Raw genomic sequence first — 18975 nt, forward strand, 5'->3', positions numbered from 1 at the left:
TTTATAAGGTTTTTAAATGATTTTTAAAATTTATTTATACGATATTTATGAAATATATATATGTAAATTTACACACATATAAAGATAATTTGTGTTTATAAATATAAATTTACACATTTTTTTGATAAATTTCAAATTTTATATTGACTTTTTGATAGAATTAGAAAGAGGAGTATTTTTAAAAAGTGATGTTAGAAAATGTGTATTTTTGACATTCCCCCTATATATATATATAATTGTATTATCAACCAAAAACATTTCATATATATATATACATATATATATATATATACAGTATATATATTTACGATTTCAAAGAAAAAAAGTAAATAAAATAAACCTCCTCAAATCATTATCGCCAATAACGTCTACCATTTTTTTGGGTTCATTTATGGTTTTAGCTTCCCTCATGTTTTGTGCCATTCTTTGTTCATTTGTTGGACTATAACTTAATTAATTAATATACATAGAGAGCACATATCCTTTTAGTCAGTCAACAAAATCCTTAATACCCTCTCTCATTATTTCGTTTGTAAAAAAGTCATACTAAACAATCTCCAAGTAGCATCATTTACCCAAAGATTTAAGAAACGACCACACAATGGACTTATTGTAATAATCACTAATGGTGTGCAAGTGCAACCTTATAAAATACTCACGAACCAGAACTAATATAATATCGAAACGCACATATATGCAATACTCTCGATGTTCCTTTATCGTTTGAACCACCATTACATATATTATAACTTATGATATTTGTGCCAATCAAAATGTAAAGTATCTAAAGACCACAACAGCAACACACATACAAATATTGTACTTAAATCCTACTAAACCAAAAACAAAAAGACAAACATTCGAATATACAATACAATGTTTATTCATTTCGTGGGAGTAATACTGTCCATTAATCTCGTCTCTTTGTACCTTCCAAGCTCTATAATATTTCCATTAAGAGTACAACCAAAGCTTTGACACTTATTTATGTTTCCAAACAATCAAAGCTTTGACACTTATTTATGTTTCGAACAATCAAAGCTTTGTGTAATATATAGATACTAATAACATCAAATCACTATATATTTTATTTATATAGAATATTTAGAAAATGGCTCACTGAGTCAGTATGGTGGTCTTGCGTGGACCCATGTATATGGTTCGTGCCCTAACTGACCTGCCCCATTTGGAATCAGATGCGGCGGCGCCATATTGTAGCCTGGCCCTGTCCCGGCCATCCCCGGTGGATCAGGCAGGCTACTACCGATTCCGGGCGGTGAGTCACCGCCTCCTTGAACCTGTCTTGAGCCGCCGCCGTCTTCCTCTTCTTCCATAGGTAATCTCTCGTAAGTAGCGTTAGAGAAAGTAGCAGCAATCACCATGACCGACCCTATGGCCAGGAGAGGTCCAACGACGCTACCTCCAACGACTTGACCTTGGACTCCGGCTAAGTAAACCGTTAAACCGGTTGACCCGGGTGGGGAAGGTCCAGGGAGGAAAGCACCGGTTAAAGATAAGATCTCAAACCTTCCTTGGAGTGAGACTACACCTCCTGCTGCGGCGGCTTGACGGAGGGTGACGTTAGCTACTGATCCCGTACCGCTAAGAACACAAACGCCGCGTTGTCTGCGTCTAGAGAAGTGAGCTATTGTCTCCGCAACGTCGCTACCGTCGGAGATCTCAAGGACATGGCTACGGAGTGCGTTGGGGCTGTCTCTTGTCACAAAGATTGGAGCCTTGGGTTTGTTTTTGGATCCTGGTGGTCTTCCTCTTGGTCTACGGTTGACCACCTCAACAGCTCCTTCTCTAGAGTCGTCTTCTTCGTCTTGGTCGTTTTCTTGATTCTGATTCATGGCTATACCAAGATCTCCTTTGCTAAGAAGACTTTGGTGGTGATGGTTTTGATGGTGGCCGGCGGAGGCCGAGTGGTCAACCATACCGGCTAAACCACTCTGGTTCGTCCACCAAGGGTTTGACATAATATTGCTTTCCAAGAATTTGGAAAAATCTATACAAGAAAGAAAGAAGAAGGAATTGTTAAACCTGATCGATTTGCTTGAAAGGTCTCTCTAGGGTTCCAACTTTACAAGGTCAAAAGGTGTATGTATAGCTCTTTCTTGAAAATTTTCTTTTCAATTTGATTTGCCTAATTACATATGGAATTTTGGAGTTGTTGATAATAAATAAAAGAAGAAAAGACTAAGGTAAGAGAATTAGATGCAATTTTGGAATGGAACTAGAATCAAAGCAAAGGCAAGGCTTTCGAGACTTTGATTTTCTTTTGCTAGAATCAAAATCTCAGAGGGAGAGAGAGAGAGAAAGAGAAAGTGGGCAATAATTATTTTTTCACAAGTTTATAGTATTATTATTTATATAGGGTTTATATAGAATCCAAGAACGCAATACTATGTGTTAAATTGATATTGGACCCATTCATGCGTCTATTCTATTTTTAAAGTTAAAACCAACAGTGAGTGTAATTGAATACGCCAAAGTCCTAAAGCTCCAGAAAGACCATAACGTATTCGTATTTAATGAACTCATCTTTTCATTTTCCACCAGAACTCACACACTAACTCATATCATTGAAGTTGTCTACGACTACTACACAAGTCTTGGGTTTCCTACCTTTTTATGGTAATCACATGGTGCAATATTTTTAAGAAAGATCGGTCAGGACTCACGTTTATTGGGAATAGTAAACAACAATTGTAATAACCTAGACAAACAAGAATATAAAATGGGGAACAAGACCAAATTGTGTTGTTCGTTTTTTTTTTTGAATGTTTGAAAAGAGATGGATATGTATTGTCATTGTGTTAGAATGTTTTGGCATGGGGAGCTAGCTAGGAATCATTTTCTTCTTCAAATTTGAGGAGTAAATATCTCAAATGTATTGTTTTGCAGCTTTGCATACCAAAAATGTAGTTATCGATAAATAAATTAAAAGGTTTGTAACTAAGAAATTAGCATTGGAAATTTAGGGTTGAGTGGGGTTAGTGCGCGTGAGCATTGGGGTGGTGGGGAGCACGTCATTTTCCCTTGCCACGACGACTCCACTCTCGACAAGTTTCTCACCCTATTTCTACAATAAGATAGTATATGACATATATTAAATACGTTTCAATAATAACGTACTAACTTCTAATCTTCTAATATAAGTACTTTGCCCACTCAATATATATTTTGCGTTTTAACTTAAGTGGCGGTTAAACGAGTCACTTGTAACTTTTAGGTAGATGATGATTGCATTAGCGAAAATTGTATATAAAAAGGAAAAAAGATACCTAACTATATGAAATATGCTACAATACATGGCCACACATCCGAAGTTTAACATTGTATCTCTAACTACACAAACTATATGTATTGCATGCCCACATTTACGAACTATATGTAATCATGTCGCCAACATCACGAACATTTTTTTCGGTACACTTTTCGCCGGAATCTGGCGTTGACCAGTTTTACCGGCGTTGACCAACATAAATATTCAAAAAAAAAATTAGTTTTTTAATATTTAGAAATTATGTTATTGTATCATTTATAATATTGTAAATTAAAAAATATATATACAATATTCAATATAAAAATATTTTGTATATATATTCAATGCATTGATTTTTATAATTAGTTAGTTTCGATAATTTCAAAACTAAACTAAAATAAAAAACCAATTAGGTAAAATAATAATAAAAAATAAAACTTAAAATAATAAAAAATCACAATGTTTCTTTTAAATATTTATAAGATAGAAGATCTAACAATTTTTATAACTAGTAGAATAAAACTCACACATAATTGGTTTGATTCTAATGCTTTAATATTTAAAATTCACATATTATATATTAAATATTCAAATATTAAACCAAATGATACTCATGTCCGAATATTTTTTAAAATAGGAAAATTTTCTGTTTATTATTATTTTTCCTAATTGCTTTTTTTTTTAGTTTAGCTTTGAATTATCAAAAATAACTAATTATAAAAATCAATGCATTGAATATATATATACAAAATATTTTTATATTAAAAATTGTATATATTTTCTTAATTATACAATATTATAAATGATTCAAAAACATATTTTTTAAATAATAAAAACCTAAAATTTTTGAATATTTATGTTGGTCAATGCCGGTCAAACGGGTCAACGCCGGATTCCGGCCAAAAGTGTACTGGAAAAATGTTCGTGATGTTGGCGACATGACTACATATAGTTCATATATGTGGGCATGCAATACATATAGTTTGTGTAGTTGGAGATACATTTTTAAACTTCGGATGTGTGACCATGTATTGTAGCATATTTCATGTATGTAGGTATCTTTTTTCCATATAAAAACCAAGCAGAGTATTTCTTATGTTTCATTTCTTATGTTTCATATTAATTAGATATCAATTTACAACTTAAATTTCGTTTTATAATAAACGTCGTTTCATAGTATATATGTCATGGAACTAAGTTTAGGTATGGATAGGGTCTCCCCAATTCTCTACAATTTTAAACGATGGATGATTAAAGTGTACTTATTACAACATATGTTTTGGAACAATTGGGAGCTTAAAGCTCTGTTAAGAGAGCATGCACCTATGTATAATTTGTGAGTCGATAGAGGGTATTGGACTTGGAGGTCGAATGAAGATAAATTACATCGACCCATCATTGTTTCAGTGTTTGTTCAACAAAGCAAGTCAAATTGACTTAGGCTGAGTATTCCTCCAATATTACCTATTCTCTTTGAAATAAGTTATTCATTATTAAAAATGACACGTTGTTTTTAATCACATTAATGGAAATAATTAATTATACATTATACGTGTGAATCCAAACATATATTTTTGTTTATAGTATAGCAACCTGTTGAATATATGTAGCAGAACATGTGTTGAAGCATTTTATTATATTTATTTATGAAAATCACATTCACATACAATAACATGGTACTCTAAAATATACTATTCTCTCCATTCCTAAAAATGATGTCCTGAGTTTTTTAATTCACACATATTATTAAAAACTTATATTGTTATCTTATTTTTGTTGATTTAATGTTTCATTTGTTTCCTAATAGTTATAGTAACAACACTTTCCAATTCATTAATTAATACATTAAGAGCCATATAAGAAAGTAATGTATGCTTTGATTTTCAAATAAGTTATACTGTATACATGTTACTCAAACAATTAAGTATCTTATAAAGAGAAAAAAAAAATATATATATATATATATATAACTCCCAAAAACAATCTTTTTGGAATAAAACTCCCAAAAAAATAAGTTGTTCATGAACATATAACACAATTTTAATGGTTTTTAATTTATTTTTCTTTTTGGTATATTATATTTTGTGGCTGAACCCAAAAATTATCTTCTAGTTCGTATATTATAATTCAGGGTCATTTGACTAAACAGTAGTTCCAAGAATTACATTATTTAGCATAGCAACATATTATTCACTTCTCTTATGCAAATAGTTGAGACTGTAATCTACATACAAGAAATGTTACAATGACTTGACTGAGAGAAACCGAACCATTGGAAATGTACATGTCAACAACTTGTCCATTACAAAACCAAAAATATACTTGTCGCTTATTGTCAACTTGTTACCTAAAGTGGAAAAAAATCAAACTTTTCCTCATACTGTCCTATCAACTTGTGGTTACGTATTAGGATCTTTAGCAATGTCAATCAATATACACGACTATATTTGCGTCTGAACGTTTTGAAAACTTGGTTTGAGACGCCATGGCCAAGTTGTCTTTGTTCATATTACAAGTGCTAAACTTTATCACAGAAACCAAATAATTAAGCTTTATCAATCAATTAAGCTTTATGTAGACAAAAATTTGCTAACACGATCAAAGAGCTTGTTTGTTTGCGATCAAATAGTTTGACAAATCATAAAGAAGCTTTTTGCTACATTACATGAAATGACATGATGAGATGATTTTGCCTCAAGACAAACAAGTCTCTATCTAACAATTTTTTCTTTTTTTTTTCTTTCGGTTAGTTCACTTGTCTCTTCACAATCTCTTTCTTTGTCTTGTCCCTTGACTTGTTGTTTCACTGTGTCTGAAATCTGAATCATTCACTCATTCATCAGGAGAAACCCAAAAATGGAAATGTAATTATTCTAGATTCCCAGACGAAACAGGTATATCCCTACTATAGTAAAAGAGAAGTACAAAAACTTCTTGGGTCGGGTTTTTTAAAAAAATTAACCCGAAATTTTTCAATTGGATCTTACTAAAAATTTAAAGATATTAAATACCAGTTTCCATATATATTATTTCGAAATCTACCAAATTAATCCATCAATATTGGTTTTGGAAAGTACATTAATCTTAATTTGTTTAAGGAAAAATACATTAATGTATGATTTTGTATATTGGTTTAACAAATTAACCTAAAAATCAGAAATATAAAATAATTATCAAATTATCCATAATATTTTAAAACAAAATCTTCCTTAAATATCTTATATTAATATATAGATGTATAGTTTTCTCCTATATTAACTATGATTTTCACACCAATTACGGGATAATTTATTTTCAACCATCTTTAATATATTTATTTGGCAATAGTTTCGAATTTCTGGCTTGATTATAAAGCTAATATTTTCTTCAACGCTAACCTAACTCTAAGAAAATATTATCTATATAAATAAGTTTCTGCTACCAGAAAATTGTAACATAAACACAGATATTACATTTTAACACGATAAGAAATAAGAAATCATTGGCTCTTTATTTGTTTATTCTAGAGATTTGCAACTTTACAAAACTGCATGAAAAGTCCAAGTTAAAATCATGTATTTATGATTATGCGGTGTACCGCGGGTTAATCCCTAAATTTTAAAAATGATTCATAGTATAATATTTATACATGTATATATGTCACATATTGTTCTAAAATTAACAATCCAACTAAAATCATACAATTTAAATAATTTTGAACATATTCGAAACCAACACAAAAAATACAATCTAAAATGATAGAATTTAATTAATAATCAAAATAAAGTAAAATAAACACAAATAAATTATCCCACAACGTACAAATGACTAAAAGCCCGGTAATTTTCCACCGCGCTGTAGCGCGGGTCCGAACCTAGTTCTCATGTAAAACACTACTTTCTTCTTGCATCCAAATTCACCCTCTGATATAGTTTAATAGCCTGCAAAAAGACATTAGCATATATAAGAACTCTTTCTTTGGGACTTGAACTAGAGAGTTCAAATGTATCTGTCACAAGTCAAAGTTTTCGGCTCATTATATGAAGCAGTGCACTTTACCTAATAAGGTAGTACATAACCAAGAACAGGACTACAAAATACGCAATGAGTTTGCAACTTTTTCGATTAGACTTCTTCTCAAAGACCTGTCGGTGTTAAAATCGAGTTTCATTCAGATATAAGTTTGATAACCAAAACAAAAAGGGGAGATACACAAAAGGCAGAGTGTCTATTTACAAACCAACTTGAATCGGTTAATCGTTCCTGACATTATTCCCCTCGCGGAGTCCATTTTGTTCCCCTGGACATATGAAAACAAAACAGCTTAGACAAATAGTATGTGACATAGATTAACAAATTGAAATATATGGAAATCAAACTTCAGCCTACCACTTTGTCAAGCAAGCGGTTATGATTCTCAACTTCTTCATGTATGTCTCCAGTCACCTGATAAGATATTACATTATTACTAACTTACATCTCAGGCAAGCTAAATCTGACAATCGTAGAAAACAGAAAACATCGAATACGTAAAAACAAAATGGGATTGTTTTAACGGCTAGACTCTTTTCAAAAAAAAGCATTAGAGTTCGATTCTGCCTCCACAAGATTCAATAAAGGTGTAGTCTTTGCAAGACTAGACTCAAAACGTACTAAGAAGACATTGTTCCCAACTTACATCTCAAGCAACCTAGATCAAACAAGACTAGGAAGAGGATAGCATCAAAAAGGCATTGTCTTTACGACTATTACCGAAAGCATTAGATCATCTCTCAAAGTTCGTCGAGCCAAGAGAAATAAAAACGATTGAACTGGCTCTATACTAGCAATGCTTTAGGGAATGTTCTCACGCAAACAAGCCAGATCAGTGCAGCCAAAGCCAAACCCACTAATCAAGAAATCACATAGTGTTGCTCAACATATCTAAATCCTTAACTTGTAATGATCATTGACTCTTTTAAATTCTAGAGATGATGAAAGAAACATACTCTCTTAAGAAACGAAACTCTGTCCTGCAGACTCTCCAAAGCTTCATCATTATCACGTTCGTCATGAGAATACGAAGATGAAGCTCTCAATCTACCTTCTTCAAGTCCATCAAGCCCATCAAATAGAGACGATCTCGAAGCACGATTCTCCCTGCATATAACTTCTTAATCAGATCCATTTTTTCCCAAAAATTAACACTCCAAAACTTTAATTCGAACTCTATATTACGAATTCGAGTGTCGGTGTTTTCAAAAACGAAAGAATCTGAAGAGATCTGAACGAAAATTCAAAAGGATGAAGAGGGAAGAGATCAATAGATCAAATCAAACCTTCGATAATTCATATCTCGAGCCATCATTTGATTCTTCTTCGCTTCTACTCTCTTACGGAGAACTCATCATCACAGAGGATTTAGAGCATTGCGCAGGGTTTCTCGATTTTGATCCAATTCCAGACACTATTTTGATTGCGAGAAACGTACGAAAGTTCATACTGTTACAAGTCCCAAGAAGAAGAGACGAAAGGGAGAGAACTTATTGGGCTTTGTCCGGCCCATATGGCTAATTAAATTTGATTCTGTATTTTTTTTTTTGGTCGACAAATTTGATTCTGTATTAAGATAATGAAATTGATGGTCCAACCAAATATTATTTTATACTAGTCGTTGAATGAGACTTATATAATTATTGTGTGATTCAAATTAATCATCTTTAAACGTTCAAAACAAGAAAAGGATTGAGCAACCGATACATATATAATTAGTAAATTCACAGACAGTGTCGATGAAAACAAAATAATCTTTAGACATATGCTTAAATGTAACATTATTCATTAGTCCTTTGTGTAACTTAAAAAGACGATCAAGAAAACTATGAGTTGTTAGATTTTTTTACAAAAAAAATAGTTTAAAACGCGTGTTGTTGTTACACGAACGAGCTTTCACATGTGGTCGGGCGGCTTGCTGGCCGCTTAAACCGAGATGAACGGTAGGACAAACGTCGTGGGCTCGTAGGAGACCGGCGACGCTGGATGTTTCCATTTCTTGAAAACTGGCGTCTTCTTGATCGCCTCATCTTCTTCCGGTTTCTCAGTCTTGTTCTGCGGGGTAGGAACATGGGATTGGTCGAAGGATGATGTTGGGGAAGTATCAACCGGTGACAGAAGAGGGATAGTTATGTTCCAGTTAGTAAGCGACACTGGTTTGATCACTAAAGACGGACCTTGTCTTGTTTGTAGCTGGCTACGTTGCTGCTCGTTTACAATAGCGGTGCTGTTTGTTCTTTGCATCGTGGACGCCATGGAGATTAGATTTCTGAACTTGTTGTGTGTCTGAGAAGTGATGAGAAGACCAATTATTGTGTTGATGTTGGTGTGTGATGTCTGATGTTTTATGTAGATTGTGGTATATATAAGGTGAGGGGACACGAGTACACGACTTATAACATGTTGACTAACTAGGTACACGGCTACACGCTTGGGTGTGGTCAAAGAGTTGAAGTTAGAAAATTTAGCTGTTTTGTCTTTCTTTCTTTTATTTTGTTTCTTTTGGAAATACTCTTTGACCAAATTCTTTTCGAATTTTATCTTATTTTGTTGTTTGTTTGTTAACGTTCTTTTTGAATTTTCCCAAAACGTGTATATTCCAATTGTGTAAGTTTTATACATATCTAGATGTTTTTGAATCATCTATATATGCGAACGAGTCTACATGACTACATATACACTCACATATGGTCCATAGCCTAATTATATGAAATCACTAGAATATGTTCAACACGTACGAGAGAGTGAAGCCAATGTGCGGGCATCAGCTCGTACACATGGTCTATTGGATTTTGTATCATGGGTGAAGTCGAATATGTATATGATGAATCGATCCCATACTAACCTTTTTTTTCTTTTTGTCATCATGATATTCAAATTACAAGTTAATCGGAAATAAACTCTCCTTTGGGGAGAGCCATGACGGAGCCAATATACTTGTGAAAGAGAATTTTTCTCCACGACTTTTTGCTTTTTTCGCAAGGAAATCTGAGCACCTACGATGCGGCATATACTAAAATTAGATATAATGACTTTAAGTCGCTAAAAGACCGGGTACGGACTGAAACAAGTTTTAAAATTTAATCCCAAAAAATTAATGTTCATCAATGCCGGGTCGGGCCGACTAGTTTAGTGGTCCAGCTTATATCTCTAGTCATATTGTTATTCAAAAGAAAAATAAACTTCCAAAACTTAAATATCGAAAGCATGGATTTCATTTTATCAATTATGTCTGCCCATCTTTTTCCACTTAAATTTGACATGAAGACATTAAAGGTCTGGTTTAATTTGATAGCATTCAATAGGTACCGACTGATCCAATCTAGATTTATAGAAACTGTGTATTTGTCCTTATGTAGTGTGTGTATATTTAATAGAAAAGTTGGTGGACTGATCTACCGACAGTTATTTCCACATGTACTTAATTAGAGTTAGTGAACTAATTTAACCAATCAAGTTGGTCTCTTAAGAGTCTGTCCATCAACTCATGCCAAATATATAATCATACTTGAAAATAAAATTCATAGATTGTGTTCATACCAAACTAGTTATATAGATAAATCATACTCTTCTAGTTTAAGTGTTGAACCACACTGAAAATTGTTAGCCATCTATATCTTTAATTTTAAGCAAGAAAATGACACATTCCTGCATATGTACACATCGTCTCATCGGCATTAAATAATAACATGGTGACGCTGGACCAAAATGGTTGGGAAGATTACCAAATTTAAAGACTTTAGTGGCAAAACATGTTTCATAAATGTACATGTTGGGTGTCTTCTTTGTTCCCACCTCCCTTATTAATTACTCAACTTCACTCTTACTTCTTCTACAGCTGATAAGTTTTGTACCACCTAACTTCTAAATCCTTACCTTACGGCACCATGTGTACGTTAGAAAAGCGTGGCGATCTCTTTCTCCTAACCCTAACAGGCGACGACGAGCACAGATTCCACCCGGACACAATCGCATCCGTTCTCTCGCTTCTCGAACAAGCCAAATCTCAGTCCACAAAGGGATCTGTCCTCATCACGACCGGCCATGGGAAATTCTTCTCCAACGGCTTTGATCTTGCATGGGCTCAATCAGCTGGAGCCGGAGCCATACAACGGATGCACCAAATGGTTAAATCTTTCAAGCCCGTGATTGCAGCGCTTCTTGATCTCCCCATGCCAACGATAGCCGCATTAAACGGCCACGCGGCCGCCTCGGGGCTGATGTTTGCGCTGAGCCACGACTACGTTTTCATGAGGAAAGACCGTGGGGTTCTATACATGAGCGAGGTGGACATTGGTCTGCCGCTGCCAGACTACTTCTCTGGATTGGTCGTGGCTAAGGTTGGTTCAGGTATCGCGAGGCGAGAGCTGTTGCTGAGCGGGAAGAAGCTAAAAGGAGAAGAAGCCGTGGCTCTTGGGATCGTGGACTCGGCGGCGCATGATAGTGCGGAAGGTGTGGTGGAGGCAACAATGAGCCTAGGGGAAAGCTTGGCAGCTAAGAAATGGAACGGTGAGGTGTATGCATCCATTAGGAAGAGTTTGTATCCAGAGCTTTGTCGGATGCTGAACTTAACGGGCAACAACTTGGCAACTAACAATCTCTAGACTTCTTTAAGACTCTCGAAACATTCATTGTCTCGTTGGGAGACTAATGTTCGAAAATTGACTAATGCCCGACAAAAGTCAATGTCTATTAATTTCTTATAAACTACGTTTCTTAATTAGTTTGTGACCAAAATAAAAAAAAATAGAACTTCGTATCTTTTAAAAAATAGTATTGTTATTTCTAGTAAGTTGAAATTATATTGACATGGCCATGTTCTAGTATTGGAAACTAAATCGTATGTGTCTAATTTAGTTTCTCCCAAATAGAATTAATCCCACTTAAAATCAGATATCAATAGTTACAATAGTTATTATACTGTTATAATATTCAATAAAATAAATCGATATATTATTATTTTGTTAGTTTAATTCGGTTTAATGTAAAGTGTAAACTCTGATTTATTCTTTTTATTTTGGTCAACTAATTATGATTTATTCCTTTTTTTTTGGTCAAACATTATGATTTATTCCTTTGGAAGTAAATCTTTATGAAATTAAGTTTGACCAAGAAAAAAGAGATTGAATGGTACAAGCCGGCCCATGGGCCTTTACAAATACAGGATTTATATACCAATCAAGATAAGATCTCTTCGTTACACAATTCAACATCAACAAAATATAATTCACACATTTCAATTTCAATCTTCACTCTCATCATTATTCACAATCCTCTTCTTCCCTCCGATCATCACCATGTGTACGTTAGAGAAGCGCGGCGATCTCTTCCTCCTAACCCTAACCGGAGACGGCGAACACAGATTCCACCCCGACACAATCGCCACCATTCTCTCCCTCCTCGCTCAAGCCAAATCTCAGTCCAAACGAGGATCCGTGCTCATCACCACCGCACACGGCAAATTCTTCTCCAACGGTTTCGATCTCGCCTGGGCTCAAACCGCCGGATCCAAAACCGGAGCTGCAAACCGGCTTCACCAGATGGTCGAATCCTTCAAACCGGTTGTTTCAGCGCTTCTCGATCTCCCTATGCCGACGATCGCCGCCCTTAACGGCCACGCCGCCGCCGCGGGACTGATTCTGGCTTTAAGCCACGATTACGTGTTCATGAGGAAAGACCGTGGGGTTCTGTACATGAGCGAGGTTGACATCGGGCTTTCGATGCCGGAGTATTTCTCGGCGTTGGTTAGGGCTAAGGTCGGGACGAGCGCGGCGAGGAGAGAGCTGTTGTTGAGTGGGAAGAAGATTAGAGGAGAAGAAGCGGTGGGTTTGGGGATCGTTGACACTGCAGCGTATGATAGTGCGGAAGGTGTTGTGGAGGCTAGTGTGCGCCTTGGTGAGAAACTGGCGGCGAAGAAGTGGAGTGGTGAGGTGTATGCTTCGATAAGGAAGAGTTTGTATCCGGAGCTTTGTGGGATTCTTGGTATAGAGGCTAGAGTCTTTGCGATTCCGAAGCTGTAAAGCCTCTCTTTGAGACTGAGTGTTTGGTTTAAACGAAAATTACATATGTTTTGATGATCACAGGATATAATAAACATGTTCAATGTTTGGCTTGTTTCAGTGTTGTTTGGATTTGTTGTTCTTTAGGATTGGTTTTTAAATTTGGAACCGGAAATTATCAGGATTCGGTTTTAGAGGTATGAAATGAAGAGAATTCGAGATAACCGGAAATTTGGAGTTGGTTTAGCTTGGGTTTGAAATGGTTATATATCGGAGAAGGAGAGACAGTGCTGTTTTATTTGGTCTGCTTTTCTCGAATCAGTGCTGTTTTGGCATAAATAGTGCTGTTTTGGTCTGTCTCGTCGCTATGTTTTCTAGAACGCCTAGCTGATGTGTGTCTTGTCATAGTCATAAGCTGGTCAGTTTGGAAACTATTTCTATTTACTGTAATTTTCTAAATTCATTCTTTAGAATATATACAAAATAGGAAAAAAGTTTTCTAAGGAAAAGACAAAATCATTGTTACTAATTAATCGTAGAAAAACTTGTGTTATTTTACTTATGAACATAAACAGACTTAAGTATAACACAGAATACAACATTTTTAGCTTTTTTTACCCGTATGTGGTACTGTACTGGTAGAGACTAGAGACCCATAAAGAGACTATGAGGAAATAAGAAGAAAGAAATTAGGCCGCTTAAGGTATATATGCATGCATTATGGTCTAGTTTCTTCAATGGTTTAACAATAGAACTGGCAACACCCACTACTATTACCAAAGCAACGTAGTTGTGTTCGTACCTCAGCATTTCGACTGTGCAAACACCCAAAATATTGCAGAACGGCTCAAATATGAGCCAAATAATTAGAAGTTCATCAGCTTAAACTATGCGGTTTCTAGATTATAAATTCTGAATGTAGATGAGCTCGTATACCAACCTGATTTGACCCTGCTTTCAATACTACAAGTGAACCTTCAAATTGAGGAGCAAATAAATGTCTAATAATATTTTACTTAGAGTCTAGGCAATATTTTATCAAAAAAAAAAAGAGAACTAAAGAAAATGAACCATAATTCATGTTTAAATTTGTTCGGAAGAAAGAGAGTGAAGAGGGGTACAAAAGAGAGACTTGTGGCGATAAAAATGCTCTAATAGACTTGGTTATTTTAATATTGTTATATGGGATGTTGCAATAAAATAATACAGCTTTTATATTATTTTAATACAAGAATCATTTACAGAAATTTTACATTATTTTAATATAAGAATAATTTAAAGAAAAAATGATAAGATGTTGTCAAAAGAAAACATGGTTTACACGATCTGATGATCTCTTAGGATAATCTTAAAAGATAAAAGGTGAAAAATTGAGCCAAAAAGCTAAGGATAGTCTCTTAATTAAGAACCAAAAATTGAAGTACTGATAGAATTTTAGTACTAAAATATTGGTAGCTCTTAAATCTTGCTCTTAGGACCAGATCTTTATTTTAATTTTTAACTTTAATCTTGCTAATTGGAGAACTCTTAAATATTGTTGGTGAATTTTGACTATTTGATCTTGAGAACATATTTTCAAGTTACACATCTCAAGGCCACATATACTAAAAGAGAAAATACATTCTACTCGTCTCGTGCCATGTATTATGGTTAGGTTACTTGTATTATGGTAAGTTTTCTTGTTGTAAGCCGTCATATAACCTCTTTCCGTCTAGTTAGCATCAAACCAATTTTCTCTAGAATCTTGTAGGACATGCTCACAATTGCAAAATAAATATCAATTATGACACATTTCTATAGGTTAAAGTCAATCTTTTAGATGTCATGCATAACTATAATGTCTAAATAACCTTGGTAAATATTTTGAATTATTAAATGTCATATAATCTTCTTAAATTCAACGTCCCAACTAATGTTACTAATCTATTGATTGAGGACTAATCAAATTCTTTCTCTTCTTCATCTCCTCTAATCTTTGAACTCTTTCTTGGAAATCACAGATGCACTAAAAATGGACATTTACATATATCAGATTCTCATTTAAATGAAAAATAGATAATAATTTAAAATAATACATGTACCATAAACTCATAAATATCCATAATCAAATCATATGATCTAAGAATTATAACATTACCATCTTTTATTAATGCTTATTTCCATACTAGTCCTAACATTCTCAATAATTGTTCCCACCCCTTCACCATCATCGTCAAAAGTTAAGAATGTCATTCAAATCTGAAAGAAATTGAAAATACTAACAATGAGGATAAATAATATTGGGAAGAAAAATTACTTAAAAGTACAACTGAATGTAAAGGTAAATGACGTTTAAATCGGCAAAGTGAAAGATAGTGTTAATTGTATTGAGAACAAAAGTTGATACCATGCCGCCTAAATAAAGGTTAATGCAAGTAAAGAATATATGTTGTAATCATTTGATTAATTCTATCTTATAACTAGTGCTCAATCTGTTTTTTTTTTTCTGCTTTAATTAAATTAAGACTAAATATGTTAAACAAAAGAAAAATTATGTTAGTTCTCGATTTATGTTTACCATGTTCTTTCTTATCTAATGTTTGCATAGTACTCACTACTATTATGAAAACAAATTATGAAAACAACGCATAGTTCTTTTTTTTTTGTTCACCTTTTTTTTCTCTAGATTCAAAAACTTAATTGCAGTTGAGAACACCAAGTTGATTAACAAAAAATGTCTCTAACATTTCACTTAATATTCAAGATGTACAATGTACAACAGTACAAGAAAGAAAGAGTTGTTCCATGTATTAAAAAGGTGCATAAACGTTAATAGTATCAATGAGTAGCGTTTTATTGGTTGCCGACTTAGAAGCCTTGAATGGAGGGACAAATAAAAAGTTGTTGATACATACGACATGAGAACTGCATTTTTCCTCCATTCATAATTAAATGACTTTCAGAAAAAAAAAATTGCAGATGAACTGCTAGCAGATCAAATATACATAGGAAAAATTATGCACTTCATTTTTAATGCGTATCAAATCTGAACTGCTTTTTAATTTAATAATTAATTTAAATACTGCTGTAATAATAAAATTCATAAATATTTAATATATTAATTTAAAATTTATTTGTTAAAAATTTAAATAAAACAACTTAAGTTCATAAAATTAATATAATATTTAAATCACAAAATTATTATAAAAAACTCATTCTAAGTTTTCTTATAATTATTTGTTTAAATATGTTTTTTACTACATTATTCAAAGTTTTCTGATAAATATTTCTTTATTATTTATTACCATAGTTTATTGATTTAATGCACCATAAAAATTGTACTTATTAATTTTATTTTCATGATTAGTCTACACCACATACATATAACATAATGTTATTATATGATATAAATATTTTGATGTGATAACATTACATATTTAATAAAACAATTTCAGTTCATCATTATTATGATTTCAAATATATAAAAAAATCTATACCGTCAATTTTTTTTTATAATTGATATATATTTGATTTATTTTCTCTATTCAACATATATTTTTTTTTAGTGTTCAAACTATTATATCTGCATTGCTTGCTTTCTCCATCAGAAGCCAAATACTTTCAAATGACTCGGACTTCAGGAACAACCTCATTGGCTAAACCACGTGTAAAGTATCCTACGTGGCATTTACTTCCCAACGAAGTAGCGAGTATAAAAACCACGTTAATCGTACTCGCGCGTGTAGGTCTACGAAGCAATACTCTCTTTTTGACCTTCCCAAATTTATTTCTAAATATTTTCAAAATTGGTATCTTCGTTTGATTTACGGAACCAAATCTGACTCTTCTCTTTCTTTTTGTCTTCTGCGTTTTTTTGATTCGGGAGAAGTAAAGAGAAAGCAAAGAGAGAGAGAGAGCTTCAATGGAGTTGGTTTCTTTCCTTGGTAGAGCTCTGTTTGTTTCCGTCTTTCTTCTCTCCGCTTGGCATGAGTAAGCAATTTTTTTTGTTCTTCTAGAGTCCTTTGTTCTAGATCTGCTGTTTTGTCTATTGTCGGATCTGTAGTTCAATGGTTACTTGTAAGAGATATATTGCATTGTCTTAGAGCAGAGTATTATCTAGTTCGTGGATTTAGGTTAATTTCTTAATTTGGTAACTCGGATTATAGATTAGTGTGTGAGTTTTGGGCTAGTTTTGGTGGTTTCTGAGGAGATTGAAGAGAAAGTGTGGATCTTGCTGTGCTTTGATGGGGTTTGGATTTGATAGATGTGATAGATTATTAGATCATAAGTTGACCATTGTTTGATTTATCAATCTCTGTAATTTTGGCGCTTTGGGTTTCTAAAGTTTCTTCCTTTACTGCTCTGTTTAGTTGGGGGGGTTAAAAGTTGCTTGTTGAGTTGGTCTTTGTTGGTGGTGGTATGATTGTAAGTCTTGGAATGTGTCCAAACTCTAATGTAGTTTACTTTAGCTAACCTTCCTTTGATTTAAGCAAATATTGTTAGGTTCTTTCTTATGATTTGTCACTCCATTGACTTAACCAATGAAACTCGTATCTGCAATTCTCTTTCCAGTTTCATGTATTGAGTTACACAATTGTAGTATTGTTTGGTTGTTTTTTGTTCATGGTCTCATACTCTCAGTTGATAATATGTGTAGTTCTGTACTTTTCTCTCTTCACTTGGTTATATGAGATGCATTGTAATCTGATTCACATAGATACTTTAATTTGACTTTTGTTCTTCCCCTGTTTCTTCGAGCAGGTTCAATGATTTTGGTGAGGATGGTGGCCGATCAGCTAAATCTTTGAAACCAAAGTTCAATGCCTTTGTAAACCACTTGACAACTCATACTGGCCAGCAATTGCCACCAGTTGATGTTCGTGCTTCTTTATTTCTTTTCTTCTTTGTCCACGAAACATTTACCAAATACGTTTTTGAGTTTCCTTGTTTTGTTAAATCTGCTTGTGTTTGCAGATGAAGCTTCTTGTTGCTGCTGCCATAGCCTTGAAGGGTATTGGTGGACTTTTGTTCGTCTTTGGCAGCACCTTGGGAGCTTATCTCTTGGTATGTAACAGCTACTGTTCCTTTTCAATTTATTGTTGTTTACCTGCATGAAGAAAACCCTGTTTAACTCTATGAAATCTTGTTTCAGCTTCTGCATCAAGCCCTTGCAACCCCGATATTGTATGATTTCTACAACTATGATGTCGACAGAAAGGAATTCGGCCAATTATTTTCAAAATTTACTCAGGTTAGCAAATCTTATAATAGATTGTTGTTTGTTATCATTGCCTAGCAATAGCCAATACTGAATTTGTAAAAATCTTGATCTAGACCTGAGATCTTATTATATTGTGTTTTGACTCTTCAGAGCTTGGCTCTCCTTGGAGCACTGCTCTTCTTCATTGGAATGAAGAACTCAAGGAGACACGGTAGACAACTCAGGAAAAAGGCTCCAAAGGCAAAAGCAAACTGAAAAAGTCAGATGTTTCATCGGTTTTTTCGGGTCTGTATTTTATTTTCATTTTGGAATCCGGGATGTGTTTAAAGATTGTATTCTATGAGGCCATTGTAAGGCAATGTCTTTGCATATCGTTTTGCTTGATTTCATGAAGCTTATGATACATTTTGTAGAGATATTTATGCTTCTTTAGAGAGACACATTTTAATTTCGAATTTGCTGTTCTTATTCCGTCTTATTTCACAATCTAACTGATT

General features: G+C 33.7%; 6 protein-coding genes across 6 annotated transcripts; 3 read left to right on the forward strand and 3 right to left on the reverse strand.

Annotated features, from left to right (window-relative positions):
- Positions 1–693: 693 nt before the first annotated feature.
- Positions 694–2335, reverse strand: LOC17877752 (AT-hook motif nuclear-localized protein 20). The gene has a single exon (XM_006285767.2). It carries the CDS (start codon positions 1977–1979, stop codon positions 1125–1127), a length of 855 nt encoding a protein of 284 aa, XP_006285829.1. The 5' UTR covers positions 1980–2335; the 3' UTR covers positions 694–1124.
- A 4668-nt stretch (positions 2336–7003) lies between these two features.
- On the reverse strand, positions 7004–8716 carry LOC17879181 (bet1-like SNARE 1-2). The gene is made up of 6 exons (XM_006284670.2): positions 8566–8716; positions 8236–8386; positions 7637–7693; positions 7488–7547; positions 7307–7392; positions 7004–7188 (listed from the first exon to the last, which is right to left on the reverse strand). Exons 1-6 carry the CDS (start codon positions 8592–8594, stop codon positions 7164–7166), a joined length of 408 nt encoding a protein of 135 aa, XP_006284732.1. The 5' UTR covers positions 8595–8716; the 3' UTR covers positions 7004–7163.
- Positions 8717–9079: 363 nt separating this feature from the next.
- On the reverse strand, positions 9080–10080 carry LOC17880405 (uncharacterized protein At4g14450, chloroplastic). The gene is made up of 2 exons (XM_006286022.2): positions 10018–10080; positions 9080–9709 (listed from the first exon to the last, which is right to left on the reverse strand). Exons 1-2 carry the CDS (start codon positions 10078–10080, stop codon positions 9206–9208), a joined length of 567 nt encoding a protein of 188 aa, XP_006286084.2. The 3' UTR covers positions 9080–9205.
- A 996-nt stretch (positions 10081–11076) lies between these two features.
- LOC17880569 (enoyl-CoA delta isomerase 3) lies at positions 11077–12105 on the forward strand. The gene has a single exon (XM_006284383.2). It carries the CDS (start codon positions 11167–11169, stop codon positions 11881–11883), a length of 717 nt encoding a protein of 238 aa, XP_006284445.1. The 5' UTR covers positions 11077–11166; the 3' UTR covers positions 11884–12105.
- Positions 12106–12475: 370 nt separating this feature from the next.
- On the forward strand, positions 12476–13398 carry LOC17879791 (enoyl-CoA delta isomerase 2, peroxisomal). The gene has a single exon (XM_006284928.2). It carries the CDS (start codon positions 12577–12579, stop codon positions 13297–13299), a length of 723 nt encoding a protein of 240 aa, XP_006284990.2. The 5' UTR covers positions 12476–12576; the 3' UTR covers positions 13300–13398.
- Positions 13399–17059: 3661 nt separating this feature from the next.
- Positions 17060–18933, forward strand: LOC17879112. Its single transcript, XM_006284605.2, has 5 exons — positions 17060–17247; positions 18019–18133; positions 18232–18321; positions 18410–18508; positions 18629–18933. Exons 1-5 carry the CDS (start codon positions 17180–17182, stop codon positions 18731–18733), a joined length of 477 nt encoding a protein of 158 aa, XP_006284667.1. The 5' UTR covers positions 17060–17179; the 3' UTR covers positions 18734–18933.
- Positions 18934–18975: the final 42 nt, after the last annotated feature.

The sequence above is a fragment of the Capsella rubella genome, unplaced genomic scaffold (assembly GCF_000375325.1).
Source record: "Capsella rubella cultivar Monte Gargano unplaced genomic scaffold, Caprub1_0 scaffold_7, whole genome shotgun sequence".
In the NCBI taxonomy this organism is placed as follows: Eukaryota; Viridiplantae; Streptophyta; class Magnoliopsida; order Brassicales; family Brassicaceae; genus Capsella; species Capsella rubella.

Bases quoted from the DNA above. Each gene is read 5' to 3' on its own strand.
- LOC17877752 (XM_006285767.2), bottom strand. From the start codon at position 1,979: ATGTCAAACCCTTGGTGGACGAACCAGAGTGGTTTAGCCGGTATGGTT.
- LOC17879181 (XM_006284670.2), bottom strand. From the start codon at position 8,594: ATGATGGCTCGAGATATGAATTATCGAAG. The intron at 8,387-8,565 runs GTTTGATTTGAT...AGTTATATGCAG, and splicing joins CGAGATATGAATTATCGAAG to GGAGAATCGTGCTTCGAGAT. The intron at 7,694-8,235 runs GTATGTTTCTTT...ATATCTTATCAG, and splicing joins GAGTTTCGTTTCTTAAGAGA to GTGACTGGAGACATACATGA.
- LOC17880405 (XM_006286022.2), bottom strand. From the start codon at position 10,080: ATGATACAAAATCCAATAGACCATGTGTACGAGCTGATGCCCGCACAT. The intron at 9,710-10,017 runs GTACGTGTTGAA...ACCACACCCAAG, and splicing joins CACATTGGCTTCACTCTCTC to CGTGTAGCCGTGTACCTAGT.
- LOC17880569 (XM_006284383.2), top strand. From the start codon at position 11,167: ATGTGTACGTTAGAAAAGCGTGGCGATCTCTTTCTCCTAACCCTAACA.
- LOC17879791 (XM_006284928.2), top strand. From the start codon at position 12,577: ATGTGTACGTTAGAGAAGCGCGGCGATCTCTTCCTCCTAACCCTAACC.
- LOC17879112 (XM_006284605.2), top strand. From the start codon at position 17,180: ATGGAGTTGGTTTCTTTCCTTGGTAGAGCTCTGTTTGTTTCCGTCTTT. The intron at 17,248-18,018 runs GTAAGCAATTTT...TTCTTCGAGCAG, and splicing joins CTTCTCTCCGCTTGGCATGA to GTTCAATGATTTTGGTGAGG. The intron at 18,322-18,409 runs GTATGTAACAGC...ATCTTGTTTCAG, and splicing joins CCTTGGGAGCTTATCTCTTG to CTTCTGCATCAAGCCCTTGC.